Below are 21,123 nucleotides of genomic sequence, written 5' to 3'. Positions count from 1 at the left end.
CGAGTGAATCTGACTGCAGTAGATGTGAAAAATATGAATAAAAATGATGTTATATCAGCCAGCGCAAATACCTGTATTTAGTTCCTGTTTTCGGTGGAAGTCCAAAGTAGTCAATTGTCGAGTTCACGCGCGTGATCATAGTAACTAAACCTATGCGCGTGAACTCGACAATCGACTACTTTGGACTTCGACCGAAAACAGGAACTAAATACAGGTATTTGCGCTGGCTGATATAACATCATTTTTATTCATATTTTTCACATCTACTGCAGTCAGATTCACTCGTGTTCACTCTTAAGGAATCACTCAACATGGCTGGGCACTTGTAATGACACATCAAGGATGATAAGACTAAGAACTGGTTAAGTTTAAAACTTGCCCCATTCAAGTCAATAGGGTGTACATTTTAAAAAGAGGATAACACGGTGTAGGCAACACCGATTTTTGTCGTTGTTCTCTGTATTGACAGCACTCCAAATTTACTAAAAATTGAGCTCAATGTTAAAATTGACCGGAGTTCTCCTTTAACGACATAAGAACCTTTTTTTTTTTTAAATTGATATTTTTTTATTGATACTGTCCTCGTCAATCAAAAACACAAGCTAAACTAAACTATATCAAACCAAATGATATAATAATACTAGTAATAATAATAATGATAATAATAAAAAAGGGAGATACATGCATTATGTTCATTATAACAAAATGGAGGAAAACACATATCCAGACATCCACAACCAAAGGCCTATAAACAATTGTCCCATTATGGATACATTCTGTAATCTTCACTAATCCCTAGAGACTTCAATGATTCTTTCCACATTTTATTAAATGACATGAGTTTGCTCATAAGATTTTTTCTAAAGATATAAGATCCTATCATAGCCAATCCCTATAATGGAAGGCTATCTCCAACCCATTTGTTCATAATGGCCTTCTTGGCCAACATCAGCAAAGGATGGACAATGTCTTTGTGTTCCTCAAAGGGAGGGGGGAAAATGCCAAGTAAACACACGTCTGACAGGGCCTTGCAGATCGAAAGCCAAAAAGTGCTTATTACATTCTCACAAACAAAGGAAAAGTGTACCAAGGGAATGTTTGCACTTCATACAATTACGTGACACCTGTTTGTTAAATTTTCTGGTGACATAAGCCTGATGTATTAAACTGCATTTCTCTGAATTTGTTGCAGACAGAAATAGATGGGAGTTTATTGATGTTTTCCCATGAGACAGTGTCAATATCAAACCCAATGTAAGATCAGTAAGCATGCCCATACTCATAAAGCCACAATTACCACCAGTTCCAGAGCTATACAGTGTCTAACTTGTAAAAAAAATTATAGAAATCTTTTTGTGCAATATGGAAATGGAATATGAGCTTATTAAAGGTTATGAATTTACCTTGAAGAGATCCGGTAATTTATTCCGGCTTGCTGCCGTGAGAAAAAATATGATTCCATTTTAGGACACATACCACCAACGAGGAGAGAATAAGGGTTGTTTATAATGAAATAATATTTTAATAGTGGACCAAGCTTGCAAAGTTGAAAATATAAGAAATACAATTATTCAATTCAAAAGGAGTTGTGATCTTTTCCAGATAAATCCATAAAACAAAGAACCTTTATTTTTAAGAGTGTATATGACATTACAATGCATGTATGTGGATTAAAATTAGTCAGATATGAACCAGGACAATATGGTCATTGGCTAAATATGGTCATTGGCTCAATATGGACAATATGGCTAAATATCTATTTCAAACAAATCATATTTGTATTAAATATTAAGAAATTGATAACTGATTGATTAGAAAAATAATTAAATTAACCCTCATCATCACTGCATTACATAAACAGACACACAAAAGATAGAGAGGAATTGAAAATGAATACAATTATGCTCATTGCATTAAAAACCTGAACAATGGGTTGGAAAACATATCTAGAACAGCCAGGAAATAATACCTCTCTAATACATGCCATGTATGTGCGTTGGTTGTTTGATAACTGCCGTCATGCTGAGACCTTGATCTGTGCCAGTGCATGCTTTAATAATCAGTCAATAAATTGCATCCTGGATGTGTGCCTGGCATTTGAGAAATAAATTAGACGGAATAGTCCTGGCTCATAAAACCTTCATAACAACCACATGGTGTAAGTACAAATGTGTTCAGAAGCTCACTCTTGGCACACACTCCTCTGTGATTCGGAAATAAATAGCGCTGAATCACAATCCTGTCTGAGCTGAAAGAGAAGAAGATGGAGGAAGAAGTATGGGACTGTTTTGTAAGTCAACCACATGGAGAATCCTGACAACTGTTAATCTGTCAACTGTCAGTGATTTGTCACATATTTGGAGAGAAATGTGTGAGAAAACAGCTCAAACTGCCTTGTTTAACTCTCGAAATGAAGAAAATCCGTGCAGAAAACCACAACCCATCACTGTTATCATCACACACAGATCAGAAAGTTACATACATTACGAAACACTAAAATGTAAAACAACTACAACCAATAATGGGACATTTCTGTACAAAATCTCACTGGAAACAACTTTGCAAGGAAGGACATTTTATAAAGTCATCAAAACTACTTTTTTTTTTACTATTGCCCTGTTTACGTAAACAAAGTATATTATTTTCTATTCTATTCTATTCTATTCTATTCTATATTTAATACTTCGTTTCTATTTTTGGTGTAGCCTAGTAGACGTTTGTAGTGGAAGTTTTTACTTCTCTGTTAAGTTTAAGTATGTTATAAATTATTATGAATAGGCTATGTTATGTTTTATTGACATGTTTTATTTTATTAATGTAGCCTATAATAGGATAATTCAGTTTTTTATTTATTTCATAACCATTTCTTTACTTTTTACTGGATCAAAAGAGCACATCTTTTTAATTAAAAGTTATTTGTGTACTGTAGGCCGTATATTTAAGATAATAATAAATATGAAAACAAGACAAACTAATTATCAAATAATCAAACCAGTGTCACCATATATAATCTTCAAAAGAAGAAAATGAAATAAATAAAACGCCATTCCAAATAGAGTGTTTCGAACACGATGTGTGTAAAATATTCCTCAGAAGCAGGTTATCAGCTGGTGCCTATGCGCTTCTGGTCATCTGACCCAGCCCATCCTCCTCCTCTTGTCTTCATCCTCCCATTCCAGACATTCTCCACTCTACGAGCGCGGCGCATGCGCAGTAGAGCTCACGGGAAGCCATGTTAAAGTTAGTGAAGTACTGCGACTGAGATTCCCTTCTGACGCCGTATGTTTATTTTCTTCTTCTTCCGTTTTTCTCCTTTCGTCCGTGTCAGGGCTCCCAGCAAATCTAACATTGACATACAGAGGCCGGACTCCCCATGATGAACTCTAGTTCAGATCTGTCCAGGCGAAATCCGCAAGAGGATTTCGAGCTTATCCAGAGGATAGGCAGCGGGACCTACGGGGATGTTTACAAGGTAAAAATGTGTTTTCTACAAACAAGGCCCGTCTTTTGGACTGTGCAGTCCACATTTAAAGGGCCCGATCTTTAGAATAAAGCCAATGTGAGGCATATCGTAGTTTAAATATTGTATCTACAGTCATAAAAAGATTGTACTTCTCTGAAGTGGACTGGGACACTGATCTTAAAGGTGCACTCCGTATTTTTCTTGAGAATTAAAAAATGACATTCAATGAAATTAATAGCACTATGGAGAAATATGTTTAAAATGTTGTACATTAATATGATATGAAGACTACAGACCTATAATTTTTCTAGTAAAAGCTGTTTAATTCTACTTGGAGGGGGTCTCTCATGGGCACTGCCATGTTGACATCACATGACCGGACCTGTCATGCTGTTTTTGGACTACTACTATTACTATAAATTAAAAATAACAATAATGTATTTACTCTATAGCGCTTTAGCAATTGCTGAGTGGGAAATTGAATCTATAAACAAGCAGTACAAAGTAGGCTACCAACTCAGCCTGGTATATCAGTATGTGTTGAATCCAAGAATGCACATTTTATGGATGTGTAGTATGAGACGGAGTAAAAAAAAAACTGCTACGATGCGGCAGCAGTTAGCAAACAAACTTCATGCATCCAGACCGAAAGGTGTCAGAACAAAGTACTAAATCACTGGTACAATTGAGACAAATAAGAGCCGAACAGAGTAAAACCTTATGCTGTGTGTCCCAATTGACCTACTTATGCTAAGCCCTAAAAGTATGTACTCTTTTTGTGAAAGAAAAGTACTTACGGTGCTCCATATTTAATTTCCTATCACATTGGAGAGAAAAGGAGTAGCATGTTGATCTGCCAGAGTGCCAGACAGTCGTGGGTCTTTCACGCAGAGAACTCTCCTTATATTTTTGCATAATGGCGCATTTAAAAGTTAATAGCCAAACGGATCTTTATAAAAGTTCATATTGTTTTTGTAATATAACATGGATAACATTAAATACATATTTTTTTATCAGGTTAAATGTTGATTATTAGTCACTCAATCCTCTTCATCTAAACCTCTCTACTCAACTGTCGGTCTCACACATCTGCCATGTTTGTAGTCCTTTAACACTTTTTCTTCATCCTTGTAATCCTGATCAAAGTCCTCCTTCAATGCACAGTGGGTTGTGGGCAATATTAGCCGTTAGAGTTTGCACAGATCCACACTTCGAAAATCTACCTTAAATAGTAGACCATCCGAGGGCGTTTGGCATACTCTTTTCAACATACTATGCTTTTGGGACACACTTATTCTAATCTCACATACTATTTATTTAGGATGAATAGTATGCACATCGGGACGCAGGTTTAGGCTGCATCGGAAATATGCATACTTCCCTACTATTTAGTAAAGTACCTGCATGACCTACTCCCGTAATATGTAGTACACACTCAGACATGCAATTTCGAATACAGCTTTACTGAGTGCACCTTTAATCCGAACCATCTTAACTTTAGGCCTACTTAAAGGGACAGTTCATTAAAAAAATGGAGGTTTTGTCATAATTAGCTGACTGTTATTTTGTCCTAAAACTGTATGGCTTTCTTCCTTCCTTAAAACAGAAAAGTAGGCTGAATGTTTCGTCTCATTAGGGCCCAAGCCTTGAAAAGGCGAAGGCCCTATTGTTTTTCATTATTAATTTCCCTTTAAAAAACACAAAAGTAGCATCAAAACACTGATCTGTGAAACTCTGTAAACATTGTGCAGATAAGCACACTCATCAACTGTTTGCAAATTTGACATGATTTCTTGTCAACTTGTTAGGTTTATTCCCAGTTTCTTGCACATCAGTTTGAGTACGACTGAATAACATTATTATGTGGTTTTGTTGCAGTGTCACTCCCATGGGTTGTTGCAAAATTGTGCAAGAGAGATGACAAATATTTGAGGAAGGCCTTGTAATATCACCGCTTAAGTCTGTGGTTGTCAACTTGTCACTGAATCTAACTCAAGCGCTATAGAAAGATCGGTTTGGTGACAGCTGGCCAGTTGATCACCGAGGCTGTTGTCTTGAGTGGTTAACTTGGAAGTTGTTTACAAGTAGTGTGAAATGTGCTGGATTATCCGAGGCTTTATCCGAGTGAGGCTTAAGCGGTAGGTCAGTGTCACCCTGCAAGACTTTCACCTGTCAGTCAACACTCTTAAAAATAAAGGTTCTTCATTAGCATCAATGATTCCCTGAAGAACCTTTAACATCCATGGGATATTTCCCCTGCACAAAATGTTCTTTACAGTGAAACCCCCCTTTTGGATCCTTTATTTTTAAGAGCGAAGGGTTGCACATGGCCAACTTTTTACAAATTTACATAATTATTTCACATAGACATAATTAATTGTATTTAGTCTGCTTTCATCCTATCTTCAGGTCAAGAGCAGCATGTCAGTCTTTATTTGCCAGAAGATTATTTGTTTTATCTAGAGCGTGTTAGGATTATGTAAAAGATAAGTAAAACTCTGTTGCTGATTAGAAGGATTTTAGATAACCGATAATAACAGATTATGTTGGCTACTGTCTGGTTTAACAGCATTGAGTGCAGTGCATCTACAGATATGCCGTTAGGCTATTTACAGTCCTTGGGTGTTTTTCCTTGATAATGAACTGTAATCAAGAAGGTAACCAAATATTCTAGATTGGAGGAGACGGTCATTTAGAAACCCATATTGATTGACCGATATTCTGAATATTGGTGGGAATGTGGCCTCTTTGGTGTATATAGTAGTTGAATGTAATTAATTTTTTGTTGAGTCAATCATGCAGTGCTTCATGTCTAGAAAGTTGTGAACAGAATTTGTGTGATAATGCTTTTTTTGTGTTGTTTACAACCAATTTTAATGAACTCTTAATTGATTGGTGCATGTAGTGGCATATGAGAATGATGATGGAGAAAGAGGATGGTAAATTACCATAATGTCCAAATGTTTAAGACTTCGAATGACTGTGATATAACAAAAGATGGTTAAATTTAAATGAAAATTCACATATTCTACATGCATGTTACAACTGATCTTATTGTGAACAATTCATTCTTGGATATGTTTCTTTTTTCAGACTTTTTTATCATAAAAATGTTGTCGATTTTCTGGGGAAAATGTCAAACCTCTTTTTGGTGATATATGCAACACTTCTCCAGTCATTTCATTCGCTTAAACCCCACCCCTTCCTCACAATCGACCTCAAGCTTGCGTTCAGATCTCAAGTCCCCAACCGCCATTGTTTTCTTTTTCAATAATCCATTTCACTCAGATGTATGTCACAATACGGAAGAATGGAGCTATCGCTACTTTTGCGTCTTTAACTACACTGTTAAAAAAAAATGTTGGTTTAACTTAAAAAAGGTTGGTTGCCTTAAAATGTTTAGTTTGTTGTAATAAAAAGAATGGTTTAATAAACAGAAACTCAAAATAGTATGTTATCTTCACACATTAGTTATCGAAGTTGATTTGACAAAAGATAAAAAGTTGTGATAACAAATCATGAAAATATTTTTTTACAGTGTACTTTTTAATCCTACTGACTATCGCTGCAAGCCTACTTCAAAGGAAAGTTTACCCTAAAATCTTCCTCTTGTCGTTCCAAACGTATGAACATCGGTGGAACAAAAAAGACATTTTGATGAATATAAATGTTTTTTTTGTCCATGCAATGAATCAACGTTTCCGGAACGACGTTGGACCCAATTGACTTTCATTGTATGAAAAAAAGAAATTTATCACAAAATATCTTTTGTGTGCAGAAAAGTCATACAGGTTTGGTAAGTAAAAGATGACAGAATTTAAATATTTTAAATATTTGACTATCTTTCATCCTTAACCTATTTTATTCAAAAGAGCAGGACAGTAGCTTCAGCACGGTTTGCTGATTTAAATACCATACTGTTGTCAACAGGTGTTGTTCCTGGTTGTTTGTCTACTGGGTCTGCTTGTTTTTCTTAACAGTTTGAAGTAAATGTAATGCCAGCAAGCACCTGATGGATTTTAAAGGGCCTGAAAGCATACAGAGATGTAAAGTATTGATTGAGCAAAAGTAAGCATTGAACAAAAAGCCTACTGCGTCAAGGCTAGGGATATGACTAATTACCCAGTTTGATCAGTATATATTGGCTTTGTGTCAAGCCTTGGTGGGGCTATTTTGATAGTTCTGTGGCTTCCCTGCATTCGAGTGGTTTTGTATTGATTCCATTTTTATGTCTACGGCCTGAGGAATCGGCAGCGAACGACGGAAAGAAAGCAAAGGGATCCATATGTGTGAGGACGAAACCGAGAGTGAGAAACTTATCGGTAAAAGAATAAGTGCGAGTCTAAACTGTGCTGCGAGGTGTAATGCTTTGAGGCAGAATTCATCGCTTCTCTTTCAGGAGGTTGCTGTGGAAAGACGATTGTGGAAGCAAATCTCTCGCTATTTGTGCGTGTTTGTGACTTTGTAATGTGTTGATTCTTTTTCCTGGCCTCCTGTAGAGACACAAATTCCTTTCTCTCACTGGAAGTTTGGCTTCTCACTGCATGAGTTTGCCCGAAAAGGCCAGGACAGTCTAAACAGTAGTTCTGCAGAGCTGAATGCTGGTTGATTTCAGTCCAGACACTAAAATGCATCAGATAGAACAAACAGGGGAGATGTTAGTTCTTGTCAGCAGAACAAAATCTGTTTATTTCTGGACCGAGAGGTTTGATTTCACTTACGTTTTGAAGAACAAACAACTCTTGCACGTCGTACATCTGGTGAATCCAGTCATATTAGTTTATAGTTTTCCTTCTCAGAGTTTGTGGAGTTTCTTGTCTTCATGTAAGGAACATCCATTCCAGGCCTTGCCTTGGTTTGACCTGACTGGATTAAAGTCACGATTTCACCTTTATTCGGATAATCTCTTTCATCCTTCACACCCAGGAAGTCTTGTGTTCCCCTTAAAGACGAAATCCACTCATCCTGTCATTCCCGATTGCAATAGTCACCTTCAATCACACAGATTACACAGGAAGATGGTTCTCCAAGTGTCCTGCATCATGCATTTGTGAAAACATTCTGACAGGATGAAATTCAAGATGATAGAGTGTCCGTGATATGTGTGCCCTATATGTGTGCAGAATCGCTGTGCAGCTGATGTGAGGGCATTTCTGAATTGACTTTGTCGGGAAAAAATGATCATTAATTATTCACCTGTTTCAACAACTGGGCACTGCTCCATCCTGTAATACTATCATGCTTCTGAGATTTGTATCGGCTAGTTTAGGGACACTCGCAACCTCTGACTTTCAATAGTCCTGACTATTTAAATATACTCCGATAAATAAGATGTAGCCTATCTGGCATTAACTGGAACAATCAGCTCTAATATTGATTATCATGTGAAAAAGAATTGAACCATGTAGGCTAACTGAATACCAGTTGAACAATTATTTTATTTAACTGGCTGATACTACCGATTCAAGTCTTATTCATACCTTTGTCGCAGTTTTACTCACAATCTAATGATATATTGATGTCTGTTGAATTGTGGCTTTTGTTATATAGCCTATTTTTATAAACTTATGAATAAAAATGGATAGGATTTACTGGATCTTAACTAGGGCTGTAAACGATTAATCGTGATTAATCAAATCCAAAAATAAACGTTTGTGTTTACATAATATATGTGTACGTGTGTATGGTGTATAATTATTTTGTATATATAAATACATACACATGCATGTATATATTTAATATAAATCATATAAAAATATATATGCAGTATATAAATGCAAATATTTCTCAAATATATACATGCATGTGTGTGTATTTATATATACAAAATAATTATACACAATACACACACATATATTATGTAAACACAAACTTTTATTTTGGATTCGATTAATCGCGATTAATCGTTTACAGCCCTAATCTTAACTCTAAATATTTTTATTCAAAAGTTTGGGGTAGGTAAGATATTTACGAGAAGTCTCTTATGCTCATCCAGACTGCATTTATTTGATCAAAAATACTTAAGTAATTTCGTGAAATATTATTACAAGTTAAAATGGCTGTTTTCTATTTTAAAATGTAATTTATTCCTGTGATGGCAAAGCTACATTTTCAGCATCATTACTTCAGTCTTCAGTGTCACATGATTCTTCAGAAATCATTCTAATATGCTGATATGGTGCTCAATAAATATTTCTTGTTATTATCATTGTTGAAAACAGTTGTTTTGCGTTTTGTCTTAAAGAATCCTGGATTTTTTTTTTTATCACGGTTTCTACGAGTAGAAAGTTCTGCAGGATTTATTTGAAATAATTGAAATGGAATAAAATTATTTATTTATTAAAAAAATAAACCCAACCCTAAACCGTTGATTGGTAGTGTACTGTATATAATTTTATTTAGGCCTATACTTATAATAATTTGGGGTGTGACGATACACTAAGTTAGCTCATGAGACTATACGATACACGATATCGGGTTCACGAGAACGAGACAAGACGATACTTTCAAGAAACACTATATTTAAGAAATCTTCAATGACAAAAATATGAATGGAAAAATAGTCTGACTGAAAGTCACAAAATGCAAGTCTTGATGCAGTCTTTTTAATATAGTGCAGCTTTAGAAAACTTCACTGTAAAGAGATTGCTGTAAATTTTACAGTAACTTACAGTAGCTTAGATTTTCAACATTTGAAAATGTTTGTTTTACATAAAATAGAAATAATATACTAACCTTTTTGGTGAGTTACATATTTTGTCCATGCATTAGCTGCTGCCACTTCAAATACAGTAAAAAAAACACTTGTAAAAAATCTCTCTTGCCATTGGTCAGTTTTTCGCGGGCAAGTTCACTACTGTAAATGGATTTACAGTAGAGAAGAATTACAGTAGTGACCACCATATATTTTCCTATAATCCTTTGCTTTTTACAGTAACATACTCTATACATATTTTACAGTATCTACATATTATTGTAAAATACTGTTCAAATTACAGAAACCGGTTACTGTGTATCTAATAATGCGGTTCATGGATTCTCTTCCATAGAATGTACCGATTCCGATATTTAATTTAACCCGATGTTTAATCGAGAAATCGTGACAGCCCTAAACTAATAATCTTGTAATGAATGTCACTTCAAATCTACTTTCTGAGTATGAATTATCATATGCAGTAAAAGACAGAACAATATAATGCAAGCGCTGTCAAAGGATTGGCCACAAACTCAACTTAGCCATGCTGAATATTGCGAGACAGCTTTTCACCTCAATGAGAAATATTGTCACGTTTTAATGGCGGCAGTGGCTCAGTGGTTCATGTAGGTTGTCTACAAACCGGAAGGTTGGTGGTTCAATCCCCGGTTCCACCTGACCAAGTGTCGAGGTGTCCATGAGCAAGACACCTAACCCCAGCTGCTCCCGATGTGCTGACACCGCCGTCGGTGTATGAATGGGTGAATGTGAGGCAATGTGTAAAGCGCTTTGGAGGCCATTGGGTCTGTGAAAGTGCTATATAAATGCAGTCCATTTACCATTTACCATTTAATATCACGTGGCATGAGATCTCGTCACACCCCAAAATGATAATAAATAATCATGTATATCTAATTTTTTTATTATATAATATTAATATAATTTTATAAAGATCTTTTTAGTGATATTTTGGCATTATATGTCAAATATAAAAAAAAAAAACAGGTATGATTTTGGAAGTGCTTTGCATTGGCCAGTTCCTCTTGTTCAAGTTGTTTTTTTCGTCGTATGAGGGATTTTCGTACCTTTTCTCCCTTGTTTTTGTGACTCATTAGTCGGAGCAAGTCACAGTCCTCAAACCTTCTCCCCGAGGAAACCTTGAAACACCTCGCAGGAGTCTCACAAAAGCTGAGGCCAACGTACTCCAGCCATCACACATTCTTTCTTTCATCACTTTTTGCAGGAAGCAACTGTCAACACCTTTGCTTACTCTCATGTGTTTTATGCCTTCGCGCCTTTTAGAAGTTCACAACAGACTGGATTACACAGTCTCTTTTAATAGAACGTCCTTGCCATCTAGCCTACTTTTGAGCGGCCCCGAGATCTCTGCACAATCTGAAAACTAAAGCAGTTTCAATCTCGCCGCAACCTTTCAATGAGTAAGCAGAAATACAGATCTGCATGACAGAGTGATCCACTGTCCTACAAATGCGGCCGAGGAGAGAAATTGTATTCTCCCTTTGTGAGTGTGAGCGACTGACATTCTACCTTTGTTTGGACAACAGCGTGATTTGCTTAATTATGTTTGGCGTTTGCTAGCGGAATTAGAGCTAGACTTATTAGACAGTTAATCGACCGTGTTGTAGTAACGATTCATAAACTGTGTTGTTGGTGGGAGACTCAGAGGAGGCGGTCGTCTCAGTTGTACTGTAGTTTCATAATCACGTTTTAGCAAGCCCAGGCACGCTCCTGTCGGCGCGCACCAGAATTCTTGATGCATTATGTACTCTGCGTTTAACTGCAATACAGCATGAATAATGAATCCGATGAAATGTTTGATAACACCAGCGCAGGAAAGACATTAGAGAGAAAAACGAGTTGTTTATCGGAGGTCAGTGCCGCATTGGCACAGTAAATTGTTAATACAAGGCATCAAATTTGCCAGGCATTGCAGAAAATGATTGGCCTAGATTCGGCTGGTCTGGGGCCAAGCTTGCAGTGATTTATCCACCTCTCTGTAATTACCTGACATGGCAGCAGCTCGAAGCCCCACTGTGTGCTGCACCTGTGCAGGTGGAGCGCTTGGCTGTTGCTCCGCGCCTTAGCGGACATAGGAGAGTGTGCGCGCGTGCGTTTGAAGTCAAAGGGTTACGCACTAGGAGGCTGAGTTTTGAATTTATGCAATGGTTGTGTGTCTTTGTTAGTGTAAGTTAAAGGGTTAGTTCACCCAAAAATGAAAATTATGTCATTAATTCCTCGCCCTCACGTTATTCCATAAGATTTTCGTTCATCTTTGGAACACAAAAGAAGATATTTTTAATGATACATATGTCCCTCCATTTAAAGTCTTTTCACTCAAAACTCTGACAGTCATCATCAGAGATCATAAAATAAGTATGAATAGAGCGATTTAATCCAAGACTTCTGAAGAGACTCGATCAGTTTATATGATGAACAGATTTTATTAGGATTTTATTCGCATATTGATGATCAGCGAACGAAAATAGCACTCATATGTGGTAAACAGAAGCTCAAGCATGCTTGCTTGAGCGCCATGTAGGCTATTGGCGAATCCGATATAACAAAACCGATACCTGATTATGGTAAAAATGCTCAAATATTGGTTAAACCGATTATCGGTCAATCACTAATTATCATCCCTCAACAACAACAACAACAATGGTTGCATATAATAACATGGAAAAGGTTAATAAGCATTCCCTTTAAAATCATGTCAGAATATTATTTACATTTTTTGGCTATACTTTTGAAACTGCATTTTAATGTTTACAAATTTTCCCCATTCACTTTCTTTGTAAGTGCCTCATATTAATCTAGAGTTGTACTTTATTTTAAGAATCAAGGACTGAGTCAAAATTATTTTTATTGTAATCGATATTAAGTGCTGTCGATTGAGCCTAACTTGTACTAAACCCAGAGTATTCCTTTAACCCGCAGCGGTGTACCCCAAGTCCCAACGCATTATCGCAACCCTAAACTTTTCTGAAAGCATAAAGAGGTGAAAAAAAAAAAGTCAAAGTGGTCAGGATGAGTCACATTTTTTTTTAAATCCCACAATGTCATCAGATCCGGTTATGTTGTTGTTGGTTGGTTCCCACGATCCTTGACTTTCACCTTTCTTGGGCCGGTGGTGGGCTCATTATAAAGGATCATTAACACATCATTTTAAACCACACAAGACAATATGATTTGCCTGATTGCAAGGCGAGGTATTGACCGCTGGGCCTGGATGCTTGATGAAGCTATTGATCAGCACTAATCAGCATCCCTCCACCACGTAGACACAAGCAGATTATCCTGGAAAGGAATTATACTTTGCATTTCACACAGATTTTTTTTTTTGCTTATTAATTATGATTTGGTCTAATTAAAAAAAAATTCAACATCCAGCTTGTGAGTCATGATATGTAATTTAAACCAAAAAAGAAATATTATGCATGGGGGAAAAGTGCAACTGTGAACATTTTTCATTTCGACTTCAACCGAAAGATGAAAGTTGTTTGTTTCTGGATTACGGATTCTTTAATTATACATTTTGCTGTGTGGGTTTGCACTGATGATTCAAAGCCGGGATTTGATGTAATGTGTTGATATTGCCCAACATTTCATGCTTTTCGTACATCAGTGTGACATACCATCCGCTCTGTGTTTACAGTCGAGGTTCGATTTCAGAACCTCATATCTTTGAGCTGAAAGGATCCAGCATGTGGGCTTCTTTCAAAGCAGTTCGCAACAGGAATTTGAATATACGGCGGAGAATCATCAGCCTTCTGGAGGGGAGCTTTCAGTTGTGTTTTAACATTTTTGACATGCACCTCAGAGTGAATTCTCACACGATCCCGGCAAAGCTGTATCGCTCTTGACATCTTCGCATTAGTTACCCGGGATGTCTCTATGTTTTGCAGCATCCTTTTCAGATCATATCACTCTGCTGCTGATGTTTTTCTGACTTGTTTTCGATAAGCGAAATCTCTTTGAAAGATACTGATTATTAAGCATGCATTAGAATTCATCTCTCGTTCCATTTGTTGACCGCAACTGTCTAGTTAAGGCTTAAATAAATGTGTTTAATTAAGAGTAAAGGAATAATATTATATGAGAAATGATGTTGTTGATCAATAAGGATGTGCAAAACAACTTGTTTTCAAAGTCCAGTCATGAGTTTCCAGAATGATTAGTTGACTAATCCGTCTTATGGAGGTCCTGCATGGTTCGGCTGACCTAAAGGTGTTTCTAAAATTGGGTTAGCACATTAAGTCATGCTCTTTCATATGCTCTTTCGCCCGAATGGAAGAGTCTCGAGATGTTTTTTTAAAAGTTGGACTATTTTTACCTCGACAAAAACGATGCTTGTAGCGAGACGTTCAAAAAAGTGTTGTGTTTGTATTTCAATATAAACTTGCATCAAATGGGCATCTTTGACCATGGCAACTGTGTCTGTTTTTCAGCATTTTCACAGAGAATGCCGTGTTTTCCATGCAATGCCAAATACAAAATGTAACTTTTAAAAACGCTGCATCTTATGGCTGTTCGATTTCAGTCATAGTCATGATTAGTTTGGTCAATATTGAAATCGCTATAATTTAATGCAATTAGTTATGGGTGATATGATTACAATCTTATTTCACAATATGAGTAAGTTTAGATTAATTTGAATTATAAAAGTAATTTTTGCAATTTCACAATTAGTTGTGCTTTTAATAACTTTTAATATGCAGGTTAGTAACGGGAAACTGAATATTGCGACAGTCGCTGATCAGCTGATATGAGAGGCTTTTTTAGCGGAGAAACATTTTCATAGTTTCTATTAGGGCTGTAATATTACACAAAAACTGGCATTGCGATATTTAGTTTTTTTTTCCGATATATATTGCAATATGACTTGAATGACTCTGTTTGAAAATAATTAATCATTCTATAATAATTGGGGTGATTTTGTAGGGGAGTGAATCCGCATAGAAAAAATGACAAATTCACAAGTATTCACACCAGCACCTGCCATTTTTAAACAGCTGTGTAAACACACAGTTTATAGCCTACATATGTACTCCACAATCTAACTCCACGAACAGTGATAGATGGACCGACGCCGAAGTCCAGTCCAACATGATTATGTATTTCTGCATATTGGGCATCAACGACGCGACAAATGCTATAATACTTTTTTCGTATACTGTTTAGTGTTTACTTTCTTTATAATAACGTTTAAGATAGCACTGTTAAACCGATCGTAAGCTAATGAAGAGAGTTCTCAGCGTCAAAAAATAAGTCCCACACACCAGATCAGCAGGGCGTAAGTGACGACTTGTCACTTCAGAGTTCCTACTGGCGGTGCGAATGCTACCAGAACAATCGGCCTAGGGGAAAATGTTGTTCTCTGGGGACCACCCTGGTGGCTAGTTCCTATAACTGAGGTCCCATAGCTACTCGGTTTGAAAGCCCCTTGGATGTTAAGTTTAGGTAGAACGAAACGGAAAGGAAGGTGCTTAAAGAAGACAATAAAAAACATTTATTTGAAAATAAAATTACTAATAAGAACATATTCCGTGGTGTAAAAAAGGCCTCAAACACGTTCATCTGAATAAATAAGTTGGCATGAAATGGAATTTCACCCTATCTATTTTCTAAATGTTATTGATCTTATAGTGAACGATTCATCCATTCATTTGTTTAATTTTGAATGACATACTTCACAATACGGAAGAAAAGATCTGTCGCTACTTTCCGTGCAAAGATGTTTCCCAAAGGGTTTAACAGTGAAAAATGCTAAACCACAGAATGATTAGAATACCAAGAATACAAATTATTAAACATAAATTGGATATGTATATATGATCAGTGGTTGAAAACTTCTACTCCCTGCAGCCCAAACAAACTGTCAGTGAAAATGTAGACTCATTAATTTGGCATTTTGTCATTTTTTTCACACAGATTTTTCTATCAAAGTGCACTTCATCAGTGTATTGTTACTATGGGACACCGTCAGCCGCGTTCTGCCCGGTAATACTCGGCTCAGTCCCCCCCCTGTTTTCACTGCTGCCAACGCCTAGCTGTTAGATCTCACGCTGTTGCTAAGAGAGGGAAAAATAAATACTTTGACCACTTCGCTGATGACATCTTAATTGAATCCGGGCTAATTTTGTCTAATGTTTTTCCTGCTGCCACATCGTGATTAAATAATGTCATGATGGACTGAACAACACATATTTTTTTCAGCCAAAATGAGTCTGTCCATTGGTGTGGATATTGAGGATGTCATATTTCCCCCTCTTGATCAGTAAAGCAGTCGTTGTTTGTATTTAGTTTTTAAAGGTGATGAAACTCTCTCTTGAATCATGAAATACATGAGCCTCTGCCCATGTGACTACACAGATTTGCGGCAGGCGGATAAATTAACATTCTGCTCTACGAGCGCTGATCAGCGGTCTTTTCAAAACAGCAAGAAAATGCATAAGTATGCACAGTCCATATTGACACAATGCTAATGCAGTATGCATCCACTTGATTGCATGTTTACCCTATTTAAACCTACAATTTAGTTACAGGTATTATTGACAATTCAACTATTGAATATCAATGTTAATGTAAGGCTTTAAGCTAATTCTGACCCAATACCTAATTTGCAGAACCACATGCTAATCAGAATTTCATATAATTCCAATAAGAGTATTCTACTCATTTTCAATGTTTAAATTCATTCCGCAAAATTTTGAAGATTACCCCCCCAAATATGCAAAAGAAGTCTGCAAAATCAGGGCCTGCTGATTGCTCTGATCACATCTGAAGTCTTTCAGGCTTAATGATAGTTATTAACATTGAGACGTCTGTTGAATAAGTGCTGTTGTTGTTCTCTTTCAGGCTCGTAATGTCACTACAGGAGAGCTGGCTGCTATCAAGGTCATTAAACTGGAGCCAGGTAAGAAAATCTCTTCCCTTACAGACGAAACCGATTTTGTTCTCATCTGGTGTCTGTTCTGTGATCTATTATCATATTCTCTCTCCATACACTCATGCAGACTATTTTAATTCATTTAGGGAAGTTATTTCTGGGGTCTATAGGGGGTCTTCAAGCTGATTCCAATGGTGTACTTGAGAAGATTAAAAAATGTAGCTGTTTAAAACAGAAATTGATTTGTATTACATTTTTACATTTATTAACGTACCTAATTATGATTCCCCTCAAAGAAAAGAGTAATACTTGTGAAAAGTCTAAAATATTCATTTAAGGGGGTCTTCAAGCTGATTCCCATGGTATACTTGACATTTCTGGTTACTGACATTTCTGGTAAGACAAAAGAGGCTGGGAAGTATAATGAAGTATAATGTTTAGGATTTGTGTGCAGAAATTTGTAGGCTTGAACCCTATGTGGAGTGAACCATGCTTTAACCAAGTGTCCTTTAGCATAGCAGGGCACTTAACCGCTTAGAAGGTTATTCTAAGGGGACATTACCTGTAGTAAATGTACTATACGTCACTTTGGATCAAAGCATTTGCTAAATGACTTCTTACTTCCTTACTAAATGAGGGGAAAAAACAAGAACTTTGCACTCAGTCAATAAAGTCCTTTGGAACATGCATTCTATGTTTCTTCCTTGTTCATCTTGGTGTTAGGTAATTGTTTACTTTTTTCATACAAATCAAATATTTGAACAAGTTAAAAAAAATGTAATACTAAAGTGCTGTAGACCCATCATGTTTCAAAGTTAGGATACCATCCCCTGTGTCCAGATGCACAATGGAGGTTTCACGCTCTGATCAAGGTAAACCCAGATTATTTATGTCAGTGAAAAAGCTTTTGATATAAAACCCAGACCAAAGCAGGAGATGACATCAAATGGGGTCTGGGGTTTGATACGGTTTGACAATATTGAATATCATTGTCACAGTAAAGGATGTACCTCTTTTATCCACCAGCCACCTGGATTGATGAATGACATTTTCTTGCCTTAAGGAAACCAGTGAAGTGCGTCTTTCATTTTGATTTTATAGCGATTCTCTTTGTGTTCTGTTTTGCTGTGCCAGCAGTAACTGCAGGAACAATAGCAGACCTCAAACCTTTTTTTTGCTGGTTTGAGATAAAACCCACAGTCTTCTCCTTCCGATGGCTTAACTTCACCAGCACGTTCTTTAAAAAAATGTGTTTTATGTCCAGTTAAAGTAACTAGAACAAACTACAACTGGTAACCAACGTTTTTTTGTGTGTCCATACCTTTATGCAGCACTTGGTTGGTTGGTAATGGTTGTTCACCCCACATTTTGTATGATACTAAACATACAGGCCTGTTTGTTTTGCAATGAGAACGATTAGGCTGCTTGGTTTAAACATTGACTAAGAATTCAGTAGCCACTCACATTCACAGATGCAGATGCGCACAGTGTATTAGTCAGCTTTCAGCCTCCATAATTACTACATGCCTTTCATACCAGAGCCGAGAGAGAATGAGAGGAGAATGGGGGTTTCTGGAGGCCCTGCGCTTTGCTTTCTCAGCTGTAGTTCGAGATAAGCGAGGGTTTGCGTGCGTGTGTGTGTGGCTTTTTGATGCCCCTGTTGTAATAGAAAGCGTTGGCGTGCCAGATATCTGTTAAGCTGGGTTTCATATGTAAGGGCTAGAGTGTTTTAGAAACACCTGCTTAGGCTTACCCAAGCTGTTTGTTTTAGACAGGCGGCAAATATAGTGTAAACAAACTGCTTTCAGTGCCTTTCTGTAATCAGGTCTTTATTATTGAAGAGTATGGAAAAACAACCATTACCTTTTAAAAGTTGACTGATACATGCAGCTGGATCAGTTTTTCATTCTTGGTTCAGATCTGAACGGGTGTCTTTTGAATGCAGGCTGGAAAACTATAAATTTGATCTTGATGGTGCAATATGCTGCTAGTCATAGCTTTCAGATTAATTAGGCTATATTTCAAACTTCGATCAGAGCAACAGCACATTTGTGTCAAGTGAAATGTTCGTTTTTATGGGATTGTAAAATGCTTTGATACCTTTCTATGACAACCAGTAGTGATCGAATATGAGTATCTGTCTGTCCATCCATACTGGATGACAGACAGATATCTTTCTGTCTGTCAATCATGTCCTCGGATGTGTGGTGTGTCATTAGCTGTCAGTGGCACGTCGTTGTCTTCACAGTTGGCAAATGAAGGCTGCTAACTACTCGTACATATATAGTAGTCATGTCCCCAAGGGCTGTCCTTTATTATGTCTCGTTAATTGTGTTGGTTTGCAAGCAACGCGCTGCCGAGATAAACAAATGAATCAGTTATTAGTCCCACATTTACCTTCACCTCTCTGGCGAGGTAGTAAGAAGTCAGCCTAATTAGATAAGGATATTAACATGAATGTCCCATGGATGTGTTTTATGGTGATGTCTTTGTTCTTCTTTGACATTAATTTACAATTCCGATTAACATGCAGAGTTTCTTCCTGACGCATTGGACCGCATAGCCGTTTTTGCTGTTCTAACTCATTAATGTCTCTGAGCTGGCCTTTACGAATCATGGTGGGGGAGGACAACACACACTTTCAGGATAGGTCTCCTCCCTCTCCGGCGCTGTGGGGATCAGGACATGGCTTTGAGTTTTGGCTCATTAGTTTCACATAATCAACAGGGGATCGTCTAAAAAGACCCAATAAATGTGTTTGCAAACAGACATGCCAACACAGACATCAAGACCTGGGGAGAGTTTATGTGTGGGGGGTGTTCGGTGACGTGTTGATGTGCGGTGAGATTCATTCTTGGCCTGAGACGAGAGGCGCAGTGACCAGGATTCAGCTGGATGTGCTCTTATTTCTCTCTGTGTGTGTGTAGATTGGTTGGCTCGAGCAATGTCGGTCTCATGCATTTCATTCAAAATTGATGAATCTATGATATTGGACTTCAGAAAGGAGCAATTTGCCACTTTGAAACAGGCCTGTACTGGGAATCAATTTTGGGTGTCTTTTTCAGCTTCCTCCTTGGTTTGTGTGTATGCGGGCTCACACATCTGATTGTGTACTCGGGCGCTTGTGTGTATAGGCAAACATTGACCTGCATGTGTGTGAGTTTGTGCACCTGCTTCTGTGTATTGCTGAACAGCAAAGGCTATTCTTACCATAAAAAGAAGGGCGACCTCATGAGCAAGCACTTACCCTGCCTTGCCTTCCCTCTTAATGTCAGCTTGTTGTGTAGCATATTCACAGTGACAAGCTGTAGAAAGTGTGGCGAGGCAAAATGTCCTCTGCCAACCAAGTGTGGACACTTAAAATCTACTGTTTCACCTCTCTGCTTCAGATTTGTTCTTCTTGGATTTCCTAGTATTTCTTTGTTTTTCTTCTGACTTGCGTCACCAGTTAATTTAATTGACTGATGTTGATATAAGTGAAAGTAAATCTTGATATCATAATAAGGATGCTAAAATATTTACTGAAGATGCACAAGATCTTATTCTCTATGAAGATTCACTTGTCATTCGCTATGCAAATGTGGTTGCCAATGCCATGTTTGCTTTTATTTTATAAATATATAAATGCATCATTTGCAGTTCAGTGTGTGCATCGCATATTGATTGTAAGCTTTAGAACTTGAGTGAGTTCATTCATTGAAGGACCATTCAATTGAACCAAATGTGAAAGCACCCTTAGTTAGACCAGTTACTTAAGTTTGAGACCTTTTGTATGATTCATTAAAAGAACTAGGCCTATAGTCTAAGGCTCAATCCCAATTCACCCCTTGCCCCTACCCCTCCATTTTGCGCGTTCACGTGTAGGGGTTGGGTGTCCCGATTCTTTTTGCGATAGAGGGGTAGGGTGAAGGGGTAGGGCTACATAGCCCTCGAAACAGAGATTTTTCAGAGGCACACTCCGAACGGAGGGCTACGAGAAAGTTCCTAGAATGCATCGCGAATCACCGGCGAGATGGCTTCACAAACGGTGAAAGAAAGTATTTCCTAATATGGTGG

General features: G+C 37.3%; 1 protein-coding gene across 15 annotated transcripts in view; it reads left to right on the top strand.

The window, feature by feature from the left end:
* The first annotated feature begins 3,172 nt into the window (after positions 1-3,172).
* The window catches only part of map4k3a (mitogen-activated protein kinase kinase kinase kinase 3a), a 57,351-nt gene continuing 39,400 nt past the window's right edge, over positions 3,173-21,123 (top strand). For 8 of the 15 annotated variants that reach the window (XM_079597029.1, XM_079597017.1, XM_079597023.1 and 5 more), the window contains exons 1-2: positions 3,192-3,472; positions 17,037-17,094. In XM_079597029.1, the coding sequence (XP_079453155.1) occupies positions 3,374-3,472; positions 17,037-17,094 (157 nt within the window). In that variant the 5' untranslated portion in view covers positions 3,192-3,373. Of the gene's footprint in view, positions 3,473-17,036; positions 17,095-21,123 lie in introns of all 15 variants that reach the window. The other 7 variants (XM_079597020.1, XM_079597028.1, XM_079597021.1 and 4 more) reach the window with 2 other exon arrangements.

The sequence above is a fragment of the Phoxinus phoxinus genome (genome assembly GCF_949152265.1).
Source record: "Phoxinus phoxinus genome assembly, chromosome: 22".
Classification (NCBI taxonomy): Eukaryota; Metazoa; Chordata; class Actinopteri; order Cypriniformes; family Leuciscidae; genus Phoxinus; species Phoxinus phoxinus.
Note: the sequence above shows the minus strand (reverse complement) of the source record. Positions and strands in the feature narration are given on the sequence as shown.